General features: G+C 37.8%; 1 protein-coding gene across 5 annotated transcripts in view; it reads right to left on the bottom strand.

The window, feature by feature from the left end:
- The window catches only part of C8H12orf4 (chromosome 8 C12orf4 homolog), a 47,017-nt gene extending 23,106 nt beyond the window's left edge, over window positions 1-23,911 (bottom strand). For 2 of the 5 annotated variants that reach the window (XM_058743974.1, XM_058743977.1), the window contains exons 1-6: window positions 23,826-23,911; window positions 21,785-21,979; window positions 19,725-19,870; window positions 6,852-7,033; window positions 2,136-2,235; window positions 1,914-2,035 (exon numbers count right to left, since the gene is read on the bottom strand). In XM_058743974.1, the coding sequence (XP_058599957.1) occupies window positions 1,914-2,035; window positions 2,136-2,235; window positions 6,852-7,033; window positions 19,725-19,870; window positions 21,785-21,962 (728 nt within the window). In that variant the 5' untranslated portion in view covers window positions 21,963-21,979; window positions 23,826-23,911. Of the gene's footprint in view, window positions 1-1,913; window positions 2,036-2,135; window positions 2,236-6,851; window positions 7,034-19,724; window positions 19,871-21,784; window positions 21,980-22,123; window positions 22,490-23,173; window positions 23,269-23,825 lie in introns of those variants that run through there. The other 3 variants (XM_058743976.1, XM_058743975.1, XM_058743979.1) reach the window with 3 other exon arrangements.
- Window positions 23,912-23,976: the final 65 nt, after the last annotated feature.

Below are 23,976 nucleotides of genomic sequence, written 5' to 3'. Positions count from 1 at the left end.
TAGATTGAAGTTCTGAAACTATAGCAGCAAAATGAGAGATAATGTTTATAATAAGGGGCTTTCTCAGCTTCCTGAAATCAGTGACTCTCCACATTTCTGACCACAACATACAGTATATACTTTACATTTTGGCTTAATACACACATTTATTTATAGGAAGCTTCATGCATGATGTGCTCTCATATTTTCCACCTATTCTACTCTACTCTCTTCCATTCCAATTCATTCCATTACATTTTATTGTTATTTTTAAAAGTCTGAGTGGAAAGTAAAGAATCTAGAATGATCCTAACAGATTGAAACCAACAGTTTGAGAAACAGCATTTACATTACAGTAAACAGATGTTCCCAACCTATCTTTCCACCCACCCCTCCCTTTGTATTGTGTTAATATTTTTATTTGAAATGAGGACTATAGTCAAATATGTAAAATATGTTAGTGCCAAGGATGCTATCCCATTTCTAATCATAAAAATTGTTTAAGTATTTCTAAGGTGTTGTCTTGGGGAAAATAAGGCAAATGAAATATTATGTATATGGATAAAAGGTGATATAGATATCAGGTTAAGAGTTTAAGGACAATCCATCCACGTGCCTATTTGTCCACTCATCCCATCAATATGTATTGAGTATGTTTTATGTGCCAGTGTTAAGAGCTAGACACTTCGCAACGATCAGGGTATACAACAATAGAAAAAACAAACATGGCTTTTGTCTTCAAAGCAAGAATAGTAGGGGAGACTGACATTATACACATAAAATGCTATTTATAAAAGTTTATACCAAATAACAGACAAAAGCTGAGAATAAGATTATTATACTGTACTAAGTACATTTCCAGTTGAATATACTTTAAGATTTGAAAGAAAGAAATTCTCAAACACACAAGTACACAGCCAGGAAATAACACAGGTACTGTCAAAGCTCTAGGGCAATATATGAAATACAGTGTACTTAGGCCATCAGGTACTGTACAACTTACAAATTATAGAAGTCCTCTATAGACTATTTTTGTACCTTGTACATGCTTATATTACTGCATGTATCATTCTATACAGTACTGTTTTATTTATAGGTCAGTCTCTCTAGAATATAAGCTCCACATGGGTAGGCATCTTCTTTGTTTTTCTGCTTAGAGAGTGCTTGGCATTTAAGATGCATTCAATCAATGCATATTGCACTGAACAGAAACCAATTTAAAAAAACAAGAGATACACAGTGCCTGGGTGGCTCAGTTAGTTAAGCATCTGACTCCTGATTCTGACTCAGGTCATGATCTCTGAGCTGATGGTGTAGAGCCTGCTTGGGATACTCTTTCTCTCCCTCTCTCTCTCTGTCCCTCCCCCACTCACATGTGCATGTATGTGCATGCTCTCACTCTCAAGAAATATAAAAACCCCAAGAGGTAGTAGTTGGGGTATTTAGATATACACACCTAAGAGATTTATAGCTAAATTTTAGGGGGGGTGGGAATCACTATTTTAGGCCAACCAATTAACCCCCCTCCCTAAATAATCCACATAAATCCAAATTACACCAAAGGTGTTAGAAGCATAAAATTATCTTGAACTGTCATTGCTAACTTAAAAATATCTACAACTGAAGGGGGACCTGGGTGGTTAGGTCGGTTATACATCCGACTTTGGCTCAGGTCATGATCTCGCAGTTCATGGGTTTGAGCCCCAAGTTGGGCTCTGTGCTGACAGCTCAGAGCCTGGAGACTGCTTCAGATTCTGTGTATCCCTCTCTCTCTTCCCCTCCCCCACTCATACTCTTTCTCTCTCTCTCTCAAAAATAATAAACAGTAAAAAAATTTTTTAAAATCTACAACTAAAAATGTTCAATTTTACAATAAATACAAACTCTTACCCACAACGAACTTTCATCTAATAAGAACCATACATGATTAATACCTGAGGGAGCTGTTGTTGGGGTTTTTTAGGTCTTGATGAAGTTTTATCACCCATTCCTGATATTCTTGTTTTTGGATGGCAGTTGATTGTTTTAATTCATTTGACCATTTATTTTCTAAGTCCTAAAAAGAGAGAGTACACCAAGTGGTTAATTTTTTTACAAAAATAAATAAGCAAAAGAAAACGCAACTGTGTATCTAAAAGTCATTCTACTTCACTTACTTGCTGGGATTCAAAATGCTGAGCAGCCAGTGAATTTACATCTTGATCTGTCAGTGATTTCCCCAATTCCTGCATCACTTTTTCCATTTCAATACCTTGTCTAAAACATAAATAAGAAGATAAAATATGGTCATAAAATCTTTAAGGTATATGGCCACTCCAGAATCACTGAACAATCTCTATGAAGCAAAAATAAAATTTTTATTTTGGGGCGCCTAGGTGGCTCAGTCAGTTAAGCGTCTGACTTCTGCTCACGTCATGATCTCGCAGTTTGTGAGTTCGAGCCCTGCCTCAGGCTCTGTGCTGACAGCTAGGAGCCTGGAGCCTGCTTCAGATTCTGTCTCCCTCTATATCTGTCCCTCCCTGACTCGCACGTGCACTCTTTCTCTCTCTCCAAAAATAAATACACATTAAATTTTTTTTAAATAATAAAAAAAAAAGAAAAGAAGAAATTTATTTTAAAGGAGTATGTCCAGGAATGGCAACTATAATACCAGGAAAGCACTTTGAAGCCTTGGAAATGCAGATGTGGAAATTATGATAATGTCATATAATACCAACGTCATTTGTACAGCTAAATTTTAATCTAAATTTAACCCATAAGTGAATGTGGTCAAAATCTAGGTAATCTTTCAATTTCTATGGCTAATGTTTAAAGTCAAGACTCCTTTCCATTTGCAGATTTCCTCAACGATGATACTCTGCAACTCCAGCTTTAACATAGTTTCTACTTCTATTTACATGAGTTAAAGTGACTTCAAGGTTTGGAAGTCAGCTTATACAGTATTGCCCAAAGCTACCAATTAGGTTCTAAGAATAAAACCGGTATTAAGTCATAAAGCTCTCATTACAGAGGAATATAAAATCCATTCTAAAGATATGTTTTAGTTATACCTTCTTCATTTATCTAAATAAACAATGTGCATAAATTAAACATGGTTTTCCCACAGGAGAAACTAATCAATGGTGTTAGAAGTTCCTTATGGGAGAGATGGGTTGTGACTAGCTGCGCCTGAGGGAGCCTTCTGCAGTGCTGGAAATATTCCATTTCTTGATCTGAGTGATGATTATATGGTGTGCATACTTTAACTGTACACCTACAGTTTGCTGTCTTTTATGTATGTATATTTTAATAAATAAGTTCATTGAATATTTTCGAATCTAAAAATTATTTTCTAATACAAACATATTTTAAAAGTTTGCTCTAAAATATATTGCAAACAAATGTGGAAAGAATAAAGATGTGAACCAAAAGGATTTTACTATCATTCTCATTAATTTAATTGCTCTTAAAAGAGAATTTATACTTACTTATAACAACTGATTAAGACACTTACATGTATGTGGTAAATAAAACTCACATATATATTATACATTTATACATTTCTATATATACTTTCTAGTATTAAATATGCAGTATCATTTAGTCTCCCCCTAATTCTAATGCAGGTGACCCCAGTAACTTTTTGTAATTACTGGGGGCCATGTGCTTGCAAGTAAGATTTTATTTAAAATATAAATAATTGCTAAACATTTATAAATATAAAGTTCGATATAAATAGATTAATATTTTACATTACACATGTTCCCTCTAGTGGATAAAAAGTATCATTGCCATTTTTAAGTTTTAAGGATTCAGTATCTTTAAATATCAATACATGAATATTTTTAAATACTTATATTTTAAATCTGGTTTGCTAACAACAGCAAATTAACAGTGAGGAAAAAAAAGACTAATAAATAATTCAACAAATGAAATTTCATGAACATTTATTTCATTCTAAATGTGTCAGAAATGCAAGTAGCTAATGATACAGTTAATGATACAATATACATTTTCTATGATTAAGATAAAAGGAAATTTCATTATATTTCTAGCTATACCTAACTAGATATTGGCTTAGTATGTCAGGTGTGACAATTCTAACAATGTGAACATTATCTTGAAGACATTTAGAAATAAAGGATTATAACAGTCTTGATGCTGTGGTGAGAAATTGTCTTTTTAAGATGTAAAGTGGAATTAAAATGAAGACAGAAATAAGAAAATGTGTCACTTCTGCTCATGAATTGGGTAAGTGAATTGGGTGAACTTCCAGATACCAGTGAATTCCAACTTGCCTTAAGTTACACTGTTCACCTTTACACTATTTACCTACCTCAGGAGGAACACAGCTTGTTTTTCCTTTCCAGCTAACAGTTTGGATATGTGGAGAATAAATTGCAAAGCTGTTGTCAAAATAAATGTATTCCAATATTGTTTATGTTTAGAAAGAAAAAAAGAAAGCAAAACTCTATCAAGAAATTTGTCCAAAGGACATTTCAAAAAATAACATTAACCCAAACAAACTCCTACTAAAAAAAACTATTACACAAAAGAAAAAAAATGTATGAAGTACCAGTAAATGCAGATAATTAGTAAGTTAATTCAGCTTCCCAAAAGGTGAAGAATCATATGGAATAGGAATCTTCTTCTGACTTAGAAAAAAAAAAAATATGGAATGTTGGTGGCCAGATATGGGATTTTCTGTGAGGTGTAGTGAGCAGATAGCAAAGTCACAATTCAGAGTAGCTTACCAGCTGAATGAAAGTCCTAGTCATAGCTATTGATATGGACTATAGAATACATTGATATGGACTATAGCCAAGCTGGGATTTTTTTTAATATACCTAAATAGGAGAATGAGGATAGTCCCAGAAAACCTGAGAACCAAGAGCAGATTCAGAGTGAGCTGAAGGTTATATTATTTGAAGCCTTGGTAGGAAAAAAATCAAATAAATGAAGTTCAACAGAAAGTAATCAATTAGTATTAGGTAATTATACTTTCGTATATTTATATAAATTGAATCTATATTTCGTTCTTAATTCTAAAAATATATTTACAGTTTTACTGGCTACATCATAAAAGACTGGGGAAAAAAAAAACATCACATTTTCATCTCCTTTGGGAGACAGCTTCAACTATCTACCTGATGGCAACTACCTATACTGCAGGTATCCTGTCTATAAAGGAATAAACTGCCTCAAAACAGCTAATTACATACAGAGTAACAAATGCCAAGACATCAAGTTCTTTTCGACAGGGACAGTTCTAATATTTTATTAGGTAGGGGAAAAAAAAGGCTGAGTGGTGTAGAATTGTTACAAAAATGTACAAATCTATGCAATACAGTAAAAATGCTGATCTGGTACACAGAAGAGTATTTCTCAGGAAGAATTATTAAATTCAGTTGCTTATGATTTTTGTGTTTTACATATTCTTAACTATGACAATCATCAAAATAACAGTTTATTCTCATCTTGCTAGTCCCAACATTTTCTAATACAAAGCAAATGAGAGCCAGGAGCAAACCAGTATATGTTATTTTAAATTTACTACTTTGGGACAGATTATGAAATTAGTCACACAAAATACATGTGATTTGGTTCTAATATACTTTCACAATCAAGGAAATTTCACATCAGCAACACTGAAAAAATTATCTTAATGCCATGTATACCTAAAGTCTTAAGCATATATTTTAATGTAATAAATTTTATTAGATTCTGCTAGATCAAAATGGATTATCTAGAAAAAGCATGTCTTGATTATTACATTTTATGAACTGCCAGGAAGCAATCTGGAAAGTCATGTTTTAAAATAAATAATGCTAGCAATTTTTTACTTACTTACTCTGAAGAAAAAAATGAAAGACAAAAAGACTGCTTGCATACTGCTTGCAATGAATTAAAATCTAATTAAAATTTCTTAGAATAAGACTAGTGTTATTTTTTACCTCATGTAAATAAACTTACAAAATGAACTGAGAGAGACCATGAACATAGTAATGGCAGGGTTTTAAAGAGGTTCTGAACAGGGAGAGAGCATTGTACAGTGGTTAAGAGCTTTGGAGTCAGACTCCCTGGTTTCAAATTCCAGCTTGTCCTTAAACAAATTACTTAACTTATTTAAGCCTCAGTTTCCTCATCTGTAAAAGGTGGTAATAATAGGATTGTGGTAAGAATTAAATGAGATAGGGCATCTGTTACTGACTGCATGTTTGTGCCCCCCCCCAATTCATATGTTGAAATCCTAATCCCCAATGTGATATTTGGAGGTGGGGCCTTGGAAAGTACTGACGTTTAGATGAAGCCATGAGGTGGGAGCCTTCATGACAGAATTAGTGTCTAGAGCTCTCTCTCTAAAAGATATGCACCAGGAGGGCACACTGAGGAAAGGCCATGGCAGCACACATCAAGGCATGGTCTAGAAGCAGATGCGTCTGCCAGATACCAAATCTGCTGGCACCTTGATCTTGAACTACCTAGCCTCCAGAACTGGGAGAAATAAATCTCTCTTGTGTAAGCCACCCAGTCTATGGTATTTTGTTATAGCAGTCTGAACAGATTAAGACATCATCTAAAGCACTTTGCACTGTGCCTAGAATAAAGCCTTTGAGAAGAGGTGCCTTCAACAAGATAAGCTATTCCTCTTACTAGAAATAATATATGAAGCTACCATAATTTATTCAGGTAGATCACTTGAGAAGTTTTATAAACCTATGAGGACTTCCTAGTTGAAATTACAGATTGAAACACACAAAAAACTTATTTCTAATATTAGAGAATTTTTTCTATTTTATTTTTCAATTTTACAATTGAATGAAAATTGTTCTGCAGCCATCATACCTGACAATGTAATATTTAATTATGATAACACAAGAAATCTGAAATACCTCTCTCGTAACTTTTTCAGCTCCACATCTCTTTCACCAATCAGTTCTGAGATACTAACAAAGTAATTATGTTCCAAATTTAGAAGAGTTTCAGAGGCTGGAGAATGGATTAGGTCATGGTATACATCTGCAAAATCTTCATCCCAGCTGGGCTCTTCAGGCCTCGCATGCTCTAATGTGGTCTACAAGATGATACACAGACATTTATGATACGGTAAATCATACGCACATAAATCATGATACAGTATTTTTATTTAATACACTCTAGGTACATATAACATGATTCCATTTTTGTACATCAGACAAGGATAGAAAGACCTATTTATGTATGTGTATATATGGGTTATATAGGATTATTTTAGTATACAAAAAATATGGGAAGATACAAACTAAGTTGTAATAGCAGTTACCTGGAGGCAGGGATGAGGAGAGGGTGCTAACATGGAGGAAGGGATAGGAGGTACCCACGATGGAAAAAAAAACTAAGGATGCTATGATCTCATTTCTGTAAAACCACACACACACACACACACACACACACACACACACACACACGAAGGGATGATGAGCAAAACACTAATGGTGGCAATTTCGCAAGAGTGGCATTTCTGATAATCTTCACTTATATTATAATGTATTATTATAATCAGAAAAAACTACTCATTATAAATAATACATTGCTAAAAAAGGGTATACATTTGGAAAATGAGGTTATGCATGTAGTCACCTATTTAGTGATGCAATGACTCTGAAAACCCAATTCATGCATAGGATTTTCTATCAAGATAAACATATGTGATTTCCTTATTTTGACATTTTCTAGTATTTTAGTATTCTTCCTAAAATGTAAGCATGCTCAAGGGCACCTAGGTGGCTCAGTTGGTTGTGTGTCTGACTTCAGCTCAGGTCATGATCTCACGGTTTGTGAGTTCAAGCCCCACATTGGGCTCTGTGCTGACAGCTCAGAGCCTGGAGTCTGCTTCAGATTCTGTGTCCCCCCCGCCTCTGCCCCTCCTCCACTTGAGCTCTGTCTCTCAAAATAAATAAATGTTAAAAAAAAAAACTTAAAAAAATATAAGCATGCTTTTAAGATCAGGAAAACAGCAATCAAAATGATAAGGGACCAAGTAAACACTGATAAACAAGAAAAACAGAAACAAGGAGAGGCAAATGGGGATACCCTCAGCACATGCACAGATACATCCAGGGAAGTATACACACAAATCCAGGGAGGTACAGGTGCCTGTCCCAGGGACCTGTGGATATGTCAACACATCAGACAGATACAGCGCTTTATAGGTGAGAAAACTAGCTGATCAGTCCCTTGTCAAAGATCATACAATTTAATGGCAAAGGTGGAAATAACACAAAGAATTCAATATTTTTTCCTTTATTGATCTTTGTAGACAGACACCTGTGAAAAAAGAACAATCTGAATTCTTCCCTTTTCTTACCAATATTAAAAACTAATCAATGACATAACTCCAAGTAATAAATTACCTAAAATAAAACAAATGGACAAATCTCAGAGACAGGTATCTTGAATCCAGTCAATCAATACGTAAAGTTTTCCCCCTTGTTTTCTTTCACCTATATTTCAATCAATTGCCAGATCACGAGGGGAGAATTTAAGGTGACTAAAACATGGATTTCATCTGTTCTAACGCCTCTGAAAACTTGAAAGCACATTCTGATAACTGCTATAGGAATTATAACCAGCCCACATGACTTAAGCTCCATTCAAAATTCACTTCAAGTTCAGGCTAAAATTTTGTAGAAAGGAGCTAGTGAGAGATCGTAGGGATCTGTTTGCCCATACATAATACCGGACATCCAGTCACCCCACTAACCAGATTGGTTACTACAATAACTGGCAACATCAATTTAAAAATCGGCCTAGAGCAAGCCTTATGAATAGGTAGAAACTACCTACATGAGAAACACTAAACAGAGTTTTCCCTTAACCTAACTCATACCACTCCTTCAGGAGAGACCATTCTAGAAAGGGAACTGTGACAGGTGAAGGGAATGGGGCACTGAGGAAAGGCCTACAGAGAGAAAACTAATGTCCAGGCCATTATTTCTCCACTTCCACCTTCCCACATAAAACTTTGGTGCTGAGTTCACAGACTTGCTCTCATTTCCACCTCCTGTCATCAATCTGAGTCACTTGGATGTCCATGTGGATAACCCAACCCAATGCCCTGCTTTCTTACTTCCCCGAATCCTTGTCTTTACTCAGTCCTCCGCCATTGTCTAACCACTGTCTTGCCAAAATCCTCAACTACCTTGACTCATGTTCTTTCTCTTGTCCACCTAACAAAACTCTAATCTTATTCCTCTTCTCTATGCCTGCAGTTGGGCTATAGAATGCTGCAGCAGAAAAACTACAAAACTGTAAAGTTTATGGTGGCAGACTGGTGTCAGTCTAATCTTTCCCTTCAATGATGCAATGCTATCTTTCTCTGGGCAGTTCTCTCCTCAAACATCCAACTATGTTATCAGTTCCCCACCTCATCTACAAGTGGTCTGTTCTTATTATTTCCCAGATAAAGCAGAAGCAGTTAGAAGAGAATGTCCTCAACTTCCTGCTACCAAAGTAGTACAATTTTCAGAATCTATGTCCACCCTTTCCTTCCTCCTTCCTGCCATAACAGAAGGGTCCCTCTTCCCAGTTAAGATTAACTCTCTACTTGAGTTCTGAATTCTGTACCTTCTAGACTTCCTCTCTGCCACCGTAAATAAATCTTGGATCCTGTGCTCTCATTTTGCAAATGCCTTGTCTCTCTTCTCCATGCAAACAAGCTTCTTGAGTTATCTATTTCCACTCAATCTATTTCCACACTTCCACACATTCTTAAAGTCACTGAAATCTAGTTTTGGCCCCCACCAATCCATTGAAACTGATCTTGCCACAGATAAGATTACCTGATAAACCCAATGGATATTTTTGAGTCTTTTTCTTACTACATTTTCTTGGCAGAATCTGACACTACTGACCATTCCTTCCTTCTTGGCACCTCTCTTTTCTCAACTTTCATGAAACCATAATCTTCTGTCTTCCTTCCACTTCCTGGGCCAGTTCCTCTCTTTCCTTTGCAGGTTCTTCTTCTGCCGTTCATCCTCAAGTGTTAGTGTCTTCATTTACTTGTATATTCACCCATCTTTTTTTTTTTTTTTTTTCCATCCATCTACCCCATCTATCCAACCCATACCAAAGCCCTGTTCTTTTCAGAGACTGGGCTAGGTACCAGAGTTATAATAGAGAAAAAACTAAACATTTCCAAGTGGCTATCCATATAAGTAAGAGATATAGATAAGTCAATAGATAATTATAATACAGGGTTTCATCGGGATTCTGTACAGGCATCTACTCTTCTCATTCTACACAGTCACCTTGAACAATTTCATTCCTTCTATGACTTCAAAATTCATCTATGTACAAGTGACTCCAATACCTTTATCTCCAATCCAATAATCTTTCCTGAGTGCCAGGTGTAGACAGCTAAGTGCTTATGAGACATCTCCACATGGATGTCTCGTAAGCACTTCACATGCAATAGATATAAAACTGAAGCCATCACTTTTATGCCAAACCTTGCTTCTCAAGTGAAGGGAGCCACTCTTCCACTGTTCCTCCAGTTGTCCAAGCCAGAAATCTGGGCCAAGTGATCTTTTATCTTTCAAGTCTCAGCTTAAATGTTACCTCCTTAGAGAGGAAATCTCTAACCCCATACAGACAGGTCCTCCCATCCCACTTCTCCCCCTCCTCCTATGATGGTACCCTGTTTATTTCCTTTATTACATGTTTATGATTATAATTTATATACTTGTTTATTAACTGCCTTCTTCACTACCATTAGTGAAGGTAATATGGACCAGATTTGTTCTTTTGATATATCTTCAATGCCTAGCACAGGATCCACAACAGTATTTGTTGAATAAACAAATGCATGAATGAAAAGTCATTTATCTTCTTTTCAACTCCATTACTGCTATTCCAGACAAAGCTTTCATCATTTCTTCCCTAAATACAATAGTCTTCCAACTTATTCCAATTTTTCCCCTTGCAGTATAAATTCTTTACACTAATGCACTGAACTATGTTCCTGAAGCGCAAATATGATCATCTCACTCTGCTAAACTCTTTCAAAGCTGCTCATTACCTTTAGCATAAAGACAAAACTCAAGGAAGGGGACTGTCCTCTCCCAAGGTGCCCCTGAGATTGATACTGAGCCCTGGGACTGGCTCCCTCTCCCACAGGCAGCAGCTCCAGTCTGGAGAAAGTTGAACAACCCTGAAAACTCTGATATTCACTCCTAAGGCTATTTGCAAAGTAGACACTGGCTCTCTCTGTATTTTTTGTTCCCCAGTCTGTGGTCCAGGGAGGTTTTTCTCTTGTCCAAATACAATCCCACACTGTCACAGCCTCTCTTTCTCTTCCTTTTGTTTCTCTACCAAAGGGGTTCCCCCGCTCCTCTGTGCCTACACCACCTGTTTTATGTCTCCCAATTCACAAATACACACCTCTGTCCTGCCAGCCTGTCTCTTTCCACCTGTGGATATCTTTCTGTCACTCTATAGCCTGGATTCCTGGTATTCCAAGTGTTCTGACTTCAATACTGCTGTGTTTGAGTTGAGGGTTGAGAGACATTCCAACCCCTCTCTCTCCACCATCTTGACTCACACCCAAATTGGCAAAGAAGTCAAACTTCCAGTTTTCACAGGTGACATGATACTCTACATGGAAAACCCAAAAGACAACAAAAAACTGCTAGAACTGATACATGAATTCAGCAAAGCTACAGGATATAAAATTAATGTACAGAAATCAGTTGCATTTGTATACACCAATAATGAAGCAACAGAAAGAGATATCAAGGAATTGTGCCCATTTACAATTGCACCAAGAACCATCATATACCTAGGAATAAACCTAACCAATGAGGTAAAAGATATGTGTGCTGAAAACTACAGGAAGCTTATGAAAGAAACTGAAAAAGACACAAAGAAATGTAAAAACATTCCATACTCATGGATTGGAAGAACAAATATTATTAAAATATCAATACTACCAAAAGCAATATACACATGCAATGCAATCCCAATCAAAATAGCACCAGCATTCTTCACAGAGCTAGAACAAACAATCCCGAAATCTGTATGGAACCACAAAAGACCCCAAATAGCCAAAGCAATGTTGAAAAAGAAAACCAAAGCTGGAGGCATCATAATTCTGGACTCCAAGCTATATTACAAAGCTGTTATCATCAAGACAGTATGGTATTGGCACAAAAACAGACTCACAGACCAATGAAATAGAATAGAGAACCGAGAATTCGAACCACAAATATATGGCCAACTAATCTTTGACAAAGCAGGAAAGAGTATCCACTAGAAAAAAGACAAGTCTCTTTGCAAATGGTGCTGGGAGAACTGGACAGCAACATGCAGAAGAAATAAACCTGGACCACTTTCTTACACCATACACAAAAACAAATTCAAAATGGATGAAAGACCTAAATGTAGGACAGGAAACAAAATTCTGGAAAACAGGCAACAACCTCTTTGACCTCAGCCACAGCAACCTCTGACCTGACACATCTCCAAAGGCAGGGGAAATAAAAGCAAAAACAAACTATTGGGACCTCATCAAGATAAAAAGTTTCTGCACAGTGAAGGAAAAAAATCAACAAAAATAAGAGGCAACCAATGGAATGGGAAAAAATATTTGCAAATGACATATCGGATAAAGGGTTGTATCAAAAATCTGTAAAGAACTTACCAAACTCAACACCCAAAAAACAAATAATCCAGTGAAGAAATGGGCAGGAGACATGAATAGACACTTTTCCATAGAAGACATCCAAATGGCCAACAGACACATGAAAAGATGCTCAACATTGTTCATCATCAGGCAAATACAAATCAAAACCACACTGAGATACCATCTCACACTGGTCAGAGTGGCTAAAATGAACAACTCAGGAAACAACAGATGTTGGCGAGGATGTGAAAAAACAGGAACCCTCTTGCACTGTTGGTGGGAATGCAAACTGGTGCATCCACTCTGGAAAACAGTGTGGAGGTTCCTCAAAAAATTAAAAATAGAATTACCCTACAACCCAGCAACAGCACTACTAGGAATTTATCCAAAGGATACAGGAGTGCTGATTTGTGGAGGCCTATGTACCCCAATGTTTATAGCAGCACTTTCAACAATAGCCATATTATGGAAAGAGCCCAAATGTTCATCAACTGATGAATGGATAAAGAAGATGGGGTATAATACAATGGAATACTACTTGGCAATGAAAAAGAATGAAATCTTGCCATTTGCAACAACGTGGATGGAACTGGTATTATGCTAAGTGAAATGAGTCAGTCAGAAAAAGACAGATATCATGTTTTCACTCATATGTGGAATTTGAGAAACTTAACAGAAGACCATAGAGGAAGGGAAGGAAAAATAAGTTACAAACAGAAAGGGAGGCAAACCATAAGAAATTTTTGAATACAGAAGACAAACTGAGGGTTGATGGGGGTGGGGAGTTGGGGGGCGGGGAAAATGGGTGATGGGCATTGAGGAAGGCATTGTTGGGATAAGCACTGGGTGTTGTATATAAGTGATGAATCATGGGAATCTAGTCCCGAAGCCAAGACTACACTGTATACATGGTATGCTAACTAACTTGACGATAAATTATTAAAAAAAAAAAAAAGACAAAACTCAAGATGTCTTGTAAGACTCTTTCCTAGCCATTCTGAACTTCTTTCAGTTTTTCTTTAAAAAAAATTAAAAAAAATTTTTTGAACATTTATTTATTTTTGAGAGACAGAGCGTGAGCAGGGGAGGGGCAGAGAGAGGGAGACACAATCTGGAGCAGGATCCAGGCTCTGAGTTGTCAGTATAGAGCCCAATGTAGGGCTTGAACTCATGAACTGAGAGATCATGACCTGAGTTGAAGTTGGACGCTTAACTGACTGAGCTACCCAAGCGCCTGCCCCCCCCTTTTTTTTTTAATGTTTATGGGGGGGGGCATGAGTGGGGGAGGGGCAGAGAGAGGAGACACAGAATCTGATACAGGCTCCAGGGTCCAAGCTGTCAGCACAGAGCCTGATGTGGAGCTCGAACCCATGAACCGCGATATCATGACCTGAGCCGAAGTTGGATGCTCAACTGACTTAGCCACCCAGGCGCTCCTCTTTCAGCTTTTTTAATGTGCCATGGGCTCTCTCACCTCCAGGACTTTATGTTTTACCTTCTACCCAGGACATTCTTTCTCCACTCTCCCACCATATACCTTTCACCCACCTATTTCTAACTAATCTTTCAGGTCTTAACTCAGTTTCTCTTTCCTGTGGGAAGCTTTCCTGAAGTTCTGTAGACTAAAATAGGTGTACCTGCTTTGTGCTTTCCTCACACTCTGCCCCCTACCGTAGCACTTAATATATTCCCTTCCTTTTAATTTTGCATATCTATCTGTCTGCTGTCAGCCTGTAAACTCTATGAAGGTAAGAATTGTGTCTATGTCTATTTTGTTTTTGCTAACCCCAAGTGCCAACACAGTATCTGATATCTAATAGATGCTCAGTACACATTTGATGAATGGATGAATACAAAGAGACTTAAGAAGAGAATACTGAAATGGAAGATAGGGCACCACCAAAAATAGCCAACTGTACAATTTTGTCAACAGTTTGCTCTGTTTGGCTTTCCTGATCTATCCAGGCTTACTTCCCATTATTTAAAAAATTAATGCAATAGCAAAAGATACTGCAGTGATTAGGAAAAGCAATATAATAAGATGTTTGGAGGCTGGAAGGAGAACAAGATGACCAGCAACTAATCCTGACAGTAGATAAGGAAACACAGAAGAAAATAGAATTACTGTACAAAGTAGGACTTACAGTCACACACATTTTGGTAGACCATCAGAACGTCCTCTACCAGGTAAGCACATATGAAAGCACAGCTGTGTTATCAGGGGCAATGGTCCCCACTGTGAAAATTCCTTTTATAACAGCAGCATGTTCAGTACATCTGTGCTGTGATAGGACACATAGTCCTCTCTTGCAGCAATGCCTCATGGTATTCCCTACAGGGAATTACTTACATTTATAATGATGACTCAGAGTCAACAAGAAGTTAGAGCTGAATTTTATATACTGTGCTTAAGAAATCACAAGGAAATGTGTACTATGTTTTTTTTTTTTTTTATGTTTTTTTGTTTTTTTTTTTTTATTTTTTTTTATTTTTGGGACAGACAGAGACAGAGCATGAACGGGGGAGGGGCAGAGAGAGAGGGAGACACAGAATTGGAAACAGGCTCCAGGCTCCGAGCCATCAGCCCAGAGCCCGACGCGGGGCTCGAACTCACGGACCGCGAGATCGTGACCTGGCTGAAGTCGGACGCTCAACCGACTGCGCCACCCAGGCGCCCCATTGTGTACTATGTTTTTTATTAAAAATTTTTTTAAGTTTATTTTTTTAGTAATCTCTACAGCCAATATGGGCCTCAAACTCATGACCATGAGATCAAAAGTCACATGCTCTACCGATTGAGCCCACTAGGCACCCTTGTACTACATTTTTTAAAGATCTTTGTCAAAAGGTGGTTAATGTAAAAGTCTCATGATTTAAATATCTCCGCAACTGAAATATCTAGTAAATCCACTCACAGTAAATGCAGTTCATTCCTTCATAAACCAAAGTAACTGGTATTACCATAAACATTCGGCCATTTTATCTCTTTATTGATGGTCCAGTTATTCTTCTCAGGTTACTGAAATAGTGTTTACCCATATATGGCAGAGATGCATCAGCCCCCTTCTGTCCTGTCCTCTACTCCATTCTGCTTCCACTATCAGAGTCACGCTATGATCCTTCTGGTCTCCACAGTACCGAGGCTTCTAACCTCTGCAGGCCCTTTGGCAATCTGCAACATAGTTCCCCTTTCATTTTCAGTTCCTTCTTTTTCTTTGCTGATACCCACATTTCTTGAGCTTGTATTGAGCTGTTCGGCTTGTAATTTTCACAGCTAGTGACAGCCCAAATACATCCAGTGGGTACAACAATATTTGGCTCTTCTCACTTTCCTGTCAATACTTCCTTTTTTTCCCTTCTTTTTTTACTGTTAGAATTAGCTTCTTTTCTCTATCTTTCCTTAATTCTTTAAAAACAGGGGCGCCTGGGTGGCTCAGTCAGTTAAGCATCCTACTTTGGCTCAGGTCATGATCTCACAGTTCGTGGGTTTGAGCCCCGTGGTCAGGCTCTGTGCTGACAGCTCAGAGCCTGGAGCCTGCTTCAGATTGTGTCTCTCTCTCACTCTGCTCCTTCCCTGCTCACATACTCCCTCTCTCAAAAATAAACATAAAAAAATTAAAATTAAAATTAAAAAATAAAAACAAACAAGCAACTATACTTCTGGAAGTTTGGCATTGCTAGAAAGCTGAACTCTATATAACAAGAGGTGCTAGGTATCTACTCAATTTGCACAGGGGGAGAACAGAGTACTTGCTCAGTTGAGGCTTGTTGATTTTAATTCAATGTAAATCTGAACTCTTGTGATTAAATGAGTCAGTATAAACTGTTCTTATTTTGTTATATTAATATTACTGTTGTTATGATCATTCACCTGGAAGATAGTCAAATTCCTGTTTTTAGAATGGCTAATGTGCAGAAGAATAAGATTAAACCATAAATTAGTAAATATGGTAGTTTTTAAAAATAATAATATAAATTTCAGGGCACCAAAGTGGCTCAGTCAGTTAAGTGTCCGACTCTCAGTTTCAGTTCAGGTCAGGATCTCACAGTTCATGGCACTGAGCCCTGCCTCAGGCTCCACGTTGATAGCAAAGAGCCTGCTTAGGATTCTCTCTCTCCCTCTCTGCCCCTCCACTGATCATGCTCTCTCTCTCTCTCTCAAAATAAATAAAAATAAACTTTAAAAAAATAGTAAGATAAACTTCAACACATAAGCCCTATTGACTTACCATTGGGAAGTTTTCTCTTTAGTTACACAAAATCAGGGATAGAAGAGGATCTGCTTCCAGATTTTGTATCAAACCAATAGTGATCCTAGTGGAGAGATTGACTGCTTTCTTCAAGAACTCTTGACCACTCATTCTTCCCCTAACTTCCACACATGCTCCCACAGTATTTATCCTAACACTGACTGCACAGTGTTATAGGCTAGAGATTTCTTTGTCTCTTCTTACTAGATTATAAACTCCTTGAAGGCAAAGACTTATCCTCAGCTGTGTACCCAACACATTTCAGACATACAAAAAATACAGCTTGAACAAGTTTAGTGGAATTACTCTTTTTATTTCTTTTTTTCCTTAAAAATTTTTTTTAAATGTTTATCTTTTTTTGAGAGAGAGAGAGAGAGAGAGAGAGAGAGAGAGAGAGAGAGAGAGAGAAAGAGAGCATGCAAGCGAGGGAGAGGCAGAGAGAGAGGGAGTCACATAACCTGAAGCAGGCTCCAGGCTCCAAGCTGTCAGCACAGAGCCTGATGCGGGGCTTGGACCCACAAACTGCGAGATCATGACCTAAGTTGAAGTTGCACACTTAACTGACTGAGCCACCCAAGCACCCCGAAATTATTCTCTAAAAAAATTTTTTTTTTTTAATGTTTATTTTTGAGATAGAGAGAGAGAGACAGAGCATGAACGGGGGAGGAGCAGAGAGAGAGGGAGACACAGAATCAGAAGCAGGCTCCGGGCTCTGAGCCATCAGCCCAGAGCCCGAAGCGGGGCTCGAACTCACGGACCGCGAGATCGTGACCTGAGCTGAAGTCGGACGCTCAACCGACTGAGCCACCCAGGCGCCCCTAAAAAATTTTTTTTTAATGTTTATTTATTTTTGACAGAGAGAGACAGAGTGTGAGTGGAGGAGGGGCAGAAAGGGAGGGAGACACAGAATCTGAAACAGGCTCCAGGCTCTGAACTGTCAGCATAGAGTCCAACGTGGGACTCAAACTCACAAACAATGAGATCATGATCTCAGCTGAAGCTGGACACCCAACTGACTGAGCCACCCAGGTGCCCCCAGAATTACTCTTTTAATACATCTTACAGCTTTATCCTTTCATCAGCAGAAAGATTAGATTTCTTTAAATAATACTTATAACATGCATATCTTTTTTTATTTTTTATTAAAAAAAAATTTTTTTTTAACGTTTATTTTTGAGACAGAGAGAGACAGAGCATGAACGGGGGGAGGGTCAGAGAGAGAGGGAGACACAGAATCTGAAACAGGCTTCAGGCTCTGAGCTGTCAAAACAGAGCCTGACACGGGGCTTGAACTCACGGACTGCGAGATCATGACCTGAGCCAAAGTCGGATACTTAACCGACTGAGCCACCCAGGCGCCCCTGCATATATTTTTTTAATGGAACAATTCTTAACATTTAAAATAATACATGTAAATAGCGTCACCTTTTAAGTAAACTAGGACACCATAATGGGCATGAAGCAAACTGCTTCGAATAACAAAACATGACCCCATAAAACTGATTTTCAAATTCTCATACACCACATTACTTACACTGGGATGTAATTCACTCATTATACTTTACAATTACTGAATTTATCTGTATACATAGTTCTGTTTCTGGCTAACTAAAACGGAAATTTCATTTTGTGTCTGTCTTATGCACTGTTTTATGTCTGATAGCTGGCACAGCACCTGGCATACAGTAGGTTCTCACCATACTATACCTCATCAACTCCAAGGTGCATATGTTTTTACATTACCACTCTCGGAAATCAGAATGCATCTTGCACTGATGGTATGTTGTTACCCTATCATAGTGTAAGTGGTCCTGGTGTTCTTTCTCAGTAGTAAAGTAGTAAGACTTTATGAAAATAAGATATATTATTTAAATGGAAAATGATGACGTTATGTAACACAACAGTGAGGATAAATGAAAAGACAAAAGTAAATCAAAGCTAAAAAAAAAAAGTAAATCAAAGCTTAAAATGAGCTACCCCTGTTAGTTTAAGGTTGCCAGATAAAATACAGGTTACCTCTGTTAAATTAGAATTTCAGATAAGCAAAGAATAAATTTTACTGTAAGTATGTTCCATATATTAATGGGATATACTTATACTAAAAAATAATTCATTCTTTGAGATTCTGATTTAATTGGGTACCCTGTATTTTTTTAAATCTATTTTTTTAAAATTTACATCCAAGTTGGCATATAGTGCAACAATGATTTCAGGAGTAGATTCCTTAACGCCCCTTACCCATTTAGTCCATCCCCCCTCCCACAACCCCTCCAGTAACCCTGTTTGTTTCTCCATATTTAAGAGTGTCTTATGTTTTGTCCCCCTCCTTGTTTTTATATTATTTTTGCTTCTCTTCCCTTATATTCATCTGTTTTGTATCTTAAATTCCTCATACAAGTGAAGTCATATGATATTTGTCTCTCTCTAATTTTGCTTAGCATAATACCCTCTAGTTCCATCCATGTAGTTGCAAATGGCAAGACTTCGTTCTTTTTCACTGCCAAGTAATACTCCATTACGTATATATACCACATCTTCTTTATCCACTCATCCATCTATGAACATGTGAGTGCCCTGTATTTTTAATCACTAACTCTGCCAACCCTGTGCTGGTTAGAAATACAAAAGTAGTTCCTCTTTTACAAAGGCATTACATAAAGTATTGTGTCGTAAGTGCTCACCTGATACAGAAAAGAGGCACATGATCATCAATTTATATTGTACATTATGAAATAAAGTGTTGTATGTCGAGATAAAAGGATTCTACAATTGTTTCAGTATTACTTTAGCAATTTAATAATCTTCATCAAAGTCCAGATAATCCCTGAAATTTGCAATCTGATCTATTTTCTCACCTCAGCATAAGCTTTGGCCCACGTACTGGCCAGCTGATGTAAATCAACTTCGCCTGATTTCACAGCTTCCAGGGATGCTTCAGCATCTCTATCATAATCTCTGAGGGATTCTTTTTCTATAAACTGGCTCAGAGCTTCTTTTAAGTCTGCAACATGGACAAAAAATACCAACATAAGCAAAATCCAGACATGAACAGGGAACATTTTACTTGGCTAGGTGTTCCAACATGAAATTTTCTTTTATCAAGCTTGCATCTGAAACCAAGCAGGTAAAAGCATATAAAGGAAAATCTACAGATTTTGAGGGTCTGAAGGCTACTGTATTTAAATGAAAAACATTTATATCCTATATAGTTATATTATTTGAAAGAGAAATTGAATGATTAGCATATTAAAACTAATTTAATTGGGATGATCTGCAATTTCAATTTTATTTTATTTTATTTTATTTTATTTTTTTTTAACGTTTATTTATTTTTGAGACAGAGAGAGACACAGCATGAACGGGGGAGGGGCAGAGAGAGAGGGAGACACAGAATCGGAAGCAGGCTCCAGGCTCTGAGCCATCAGCCCAGAGCCTGACGCGGGGCTCGAACTCGCAGACCGCGAGATCGTGACCTGAGCTGAAGTCGGACGCTTAACCGACTGAGCCACCCAGGCGCCCCTGCAATTTCAATTTTAGAGACACTACTTAGAGATAATATAATGGAAACGCAACAGGGATAGAAATCAGGATACCTGTGTTCTGGTCTTGACTCTGTCATTATGTTTGTAACTGTAGACCAGTGGTTCTCAATTTTTAGCATGCATCAGAATTCCCTGGAGGGCTTACTGAAATAGATTGCTGCATGCCACCCCCAGAGTGTCTGATTCTACAAGAATGGGGTGAGGCCCAAGAATGTGCATTTGTAACAAGGTTCCAGGTGATGCTGTAGATTCTGATCAGGGAATAGCTTTTGAGAACTACTGCCTTAGGCAAACAATTTAACATTTCAATGCACCAGATTCCTTATTTGTACAATGAGACTGTGCTAGATAGTTCCTAGGTTTCCTTTTAAGTCTAACTTTTCATGATTCAACATATTCTCAATTTAAAATTTTTTCCTCATCTGTGAGATAGAACACAGACCTTTTAAAATGGTTTAATACCGATGCCTATGGGATTAATTTAGGTAAGTACAAATTTTTCAAAGATTAGTATATCTTCTCTCCCATGACATCTCAGGAACTGAGGACCAGATCATTAAAAGGGCAATGCATTTGGGAATACAGTTCTGTATCATAATCAGGGATAGCTGAAATGAATCCACCCAACTAAATTAAGATGTGAAGCATTCTAACCCAGACTTTGTAACTGAGTTTTCATTATATTATTTTTTTTAATTAAGAAAAAATGTTTAATGTTTTATTTTTGACAGAAATAGAGAGGGAGAGAGAGAGCAAGCAAGGAGAGGTGCAGAGAGAGAGGGAGACACAGAATCTGAAGCAGGCTCAGGCTTCACACTGTCAGCACAGAGCCCGACGCGGGGCTTTATTAACTCATGAACCCTGAGATCATGACCTAAGCCGAAGTCGGATGCTTAACCGACTGAGCCACACAGGTGCCCCTTAATTTTTTTAAATATTTATTTATTTTAGAGAGAGAGAGAGAGACAGGGCATGAGCAGGGGAGGGGCAGAGACAGAAGGAGACACAGAATCTGAAGCAGGCTCCAGGCTCTGAGCTGTTAGCACAGAGCCCGATGAGGGGCCTCAACTCACCAATTGCAAGATCATGACCTGAGATCATGACCTGAGCCAAAGCTGGACACTCAACAGACTGAACCATCCAGACACCCCTGTAAATTAATTTTTATACTAAACTGCCTTTTAAACAACTCAAGGGGTACAGAAAAAAACAATAAAACAAAGATCTGGGGAATATTCTTATTCTTGGAAGCAGTTAAAAACTTCATATTTTATTGTGGTTTCAAGCTTCTCAGGCTTATTCTTTCTAATATGAAATGTCAAAGGAAAGAGATAATAGGAAAATAAAGTTGTATTACAAAAATCAGTCCTCACCTTTTTCTATAAAGCATGGTAAACTGTGCAGCAGCATCAGACGTCCATGTAAATGACTCGCATTCTCTTGAACAGGAAATTTGAGAGGTACCCTCAGTTCTAAGCATTGAGTTCCTACTTTGAATTTATACACAAATTCCCTCTCTCTGTTGTAGACTCTTTCTCTGGTTTTCTTCATCTTCTTTCGCAGGGTTTCTATAGAACAAACAAACCAAAATCCATCAGATTGTAAATCACAAAAATCATGTTTCATTACATCATACTACCTCTAAGAAAATATTCCACCACTCACTGATTATGTTTGTGTGACTCGAAGCTTATTATTCTAGGTTTTCCTACCTTTATTCCTGCATTTTCATCTTCATGAAGAAAATGATGTGTTTCTTTTTCTTTTCTTTTTTTTTTTTTTTTAAGGAAAAAAGCTCCTTTTAAACTTCACTTAGGGGGAAAAAACCATTATGCCAATAAAGTATTTTTCATTCTGGGGCAGGGTTCTCAAGAATAAGGGAAGAACATGGAGAGAAGAGCAGAGAAGATGCTTAGAAAGAGATGAATGGGTAGACACAGAGCTTATGAAACAATGGGGAATACCAAGTCAAAGAAATAGATCAGGGACTAAGAAGTGATCTTGAAGATCTTAGATATGTGATTTTATCGGACATAGAAGAAAGATGGTGTTGGAAAGATTTCCATGTAGAAAAGACATACAAGAAAAAAAAAAAAGTACAGGATATCCCAAAAGGCAAACTGGACACTTTTCAAAAAGAAGAAAATCTGGCCAAAAAGAGTAAGAATCAACACCAATTCAAGATTTATTTATCAGCCTCCTTACTAGGTTCCCTATCTCTAGGCTTTTCACCATCAGAACAATTTTCACACTATCTCTATGCTAAAGTTACAGTAATTTTTCCAAAGCGCCTATCTGATTATGTTGCTCATTTGCTTAACACCCTTTGATCATATTCTATTGCTCTCAGGATAAAATTCAAACTCCTTGGGGCGCCTGGGTAGCTCACTCGGGGGAGCAGCTCTTAGTTTTCGCTCAGATCATGATCTCCCTGTTCCCAGGATCAAGCCCTACCACCCAAAGGTTCTCTGCTGATAGCGAGGACCCTGCTTGGGATCCTTTCTCCTCCCTCTCTCTACTCCTACTCCACTCGCATGGTCGCTCTCAAAATAAATAATTACATTAAAAAATGCAAACTCCTTAATCCAGTTTACCATGTCTCTGCTTATATCTCCAGACTTTTTCTCCCAGCACCTGTACCCCTCCTCACCAACACACAAATTCACAATTTTCCAGTCATACTGAACTCCTTTCAATACTAAACCTCTCCTTCCACTTCCAACCTTTTTGAAGTGGAAAAAGTGACACCAGAGCACTCTTACCGCTTTTCTTTCCTTGGATAACAACTACTCATTCTTCAGATCTCATCTTAGGCACTGAGGATGCTTTTAATTCGTAGATTATAAGGATTAATCTAACAATAAATACGCAGCATCTGATAAACATAGGATGATCAGCAGATGAAAACTAGTAATAAAAGAAATTCTTCACGAGCATGTTAATAAAAAAAAAAACACAGGTTGCTAACTGAATACACACGATGAAGACAAAGAGTAAAGGAACACTGTAGCAGGGAACTGAAAGTTACAGAAATAGGTTTACGGCCTAATCTTATTTAAATTCAATATTTTCGGTAAACAAAAACCATTAGCTCTGGTATCAATCGGCTCAACATTTAAACTTATTATGTTTCAACAAACCGATAATTTAGTTCTCTCTCCTCACTTAAAAAAATTTTTTTTTAAATCAGGGGTGAAACTAAGGAAGGCTTCCGAGGCAAAACTGAGATGGGAAAATGTGGGCTGGACCGAACTCCTGCCGCCAGAGTGGAGGTTCTGAGGCTCAAATTAGGGAAAGGAAGGGGTAGGCTGCGGGCACCAGAAGCTCCAGACGAGTAAGGAAAAACACCCTCTTCATTAGCCGCTTTCAGTCTGAACGCTTTCCGTCCCTCGCTCTTTATCTGGGCTCACCTACCCTAGTGCCGAAGTCCCGAGCAGTCCACACACCGGAGATATCAACGAGCTGGGGCGCCGGCAACATCAGCTGACTTACAGACCTGTTTTTACAGCCAGCAGATCTGCATGAGCAGATTCGTCCATACCTTTTCCTCTTCCTCGACACTGTA

This window comes from Neofelis nebulosa, chromosome 8 (genome assembly GCF_028018385.1).
Source record: "Neofelis nebulosa isolate mNeoNeb1 chromosome 8, mNeoNeb1.pri, whole genome shotgun sequence".
In the NCBI taxonomy this organism is placed as follows: domain Eukaryota; kingdom Metazoa; phylum Chordata; class Mammalia; order Carnivora; family Felidae; genus Neofelis; species Neofelis nebulosa.
The sequence above is the reverse complement of the archived record's forward strand: the minus strand, read 5'-3'. Positions and strand labels throughout refer to the sequence as shown.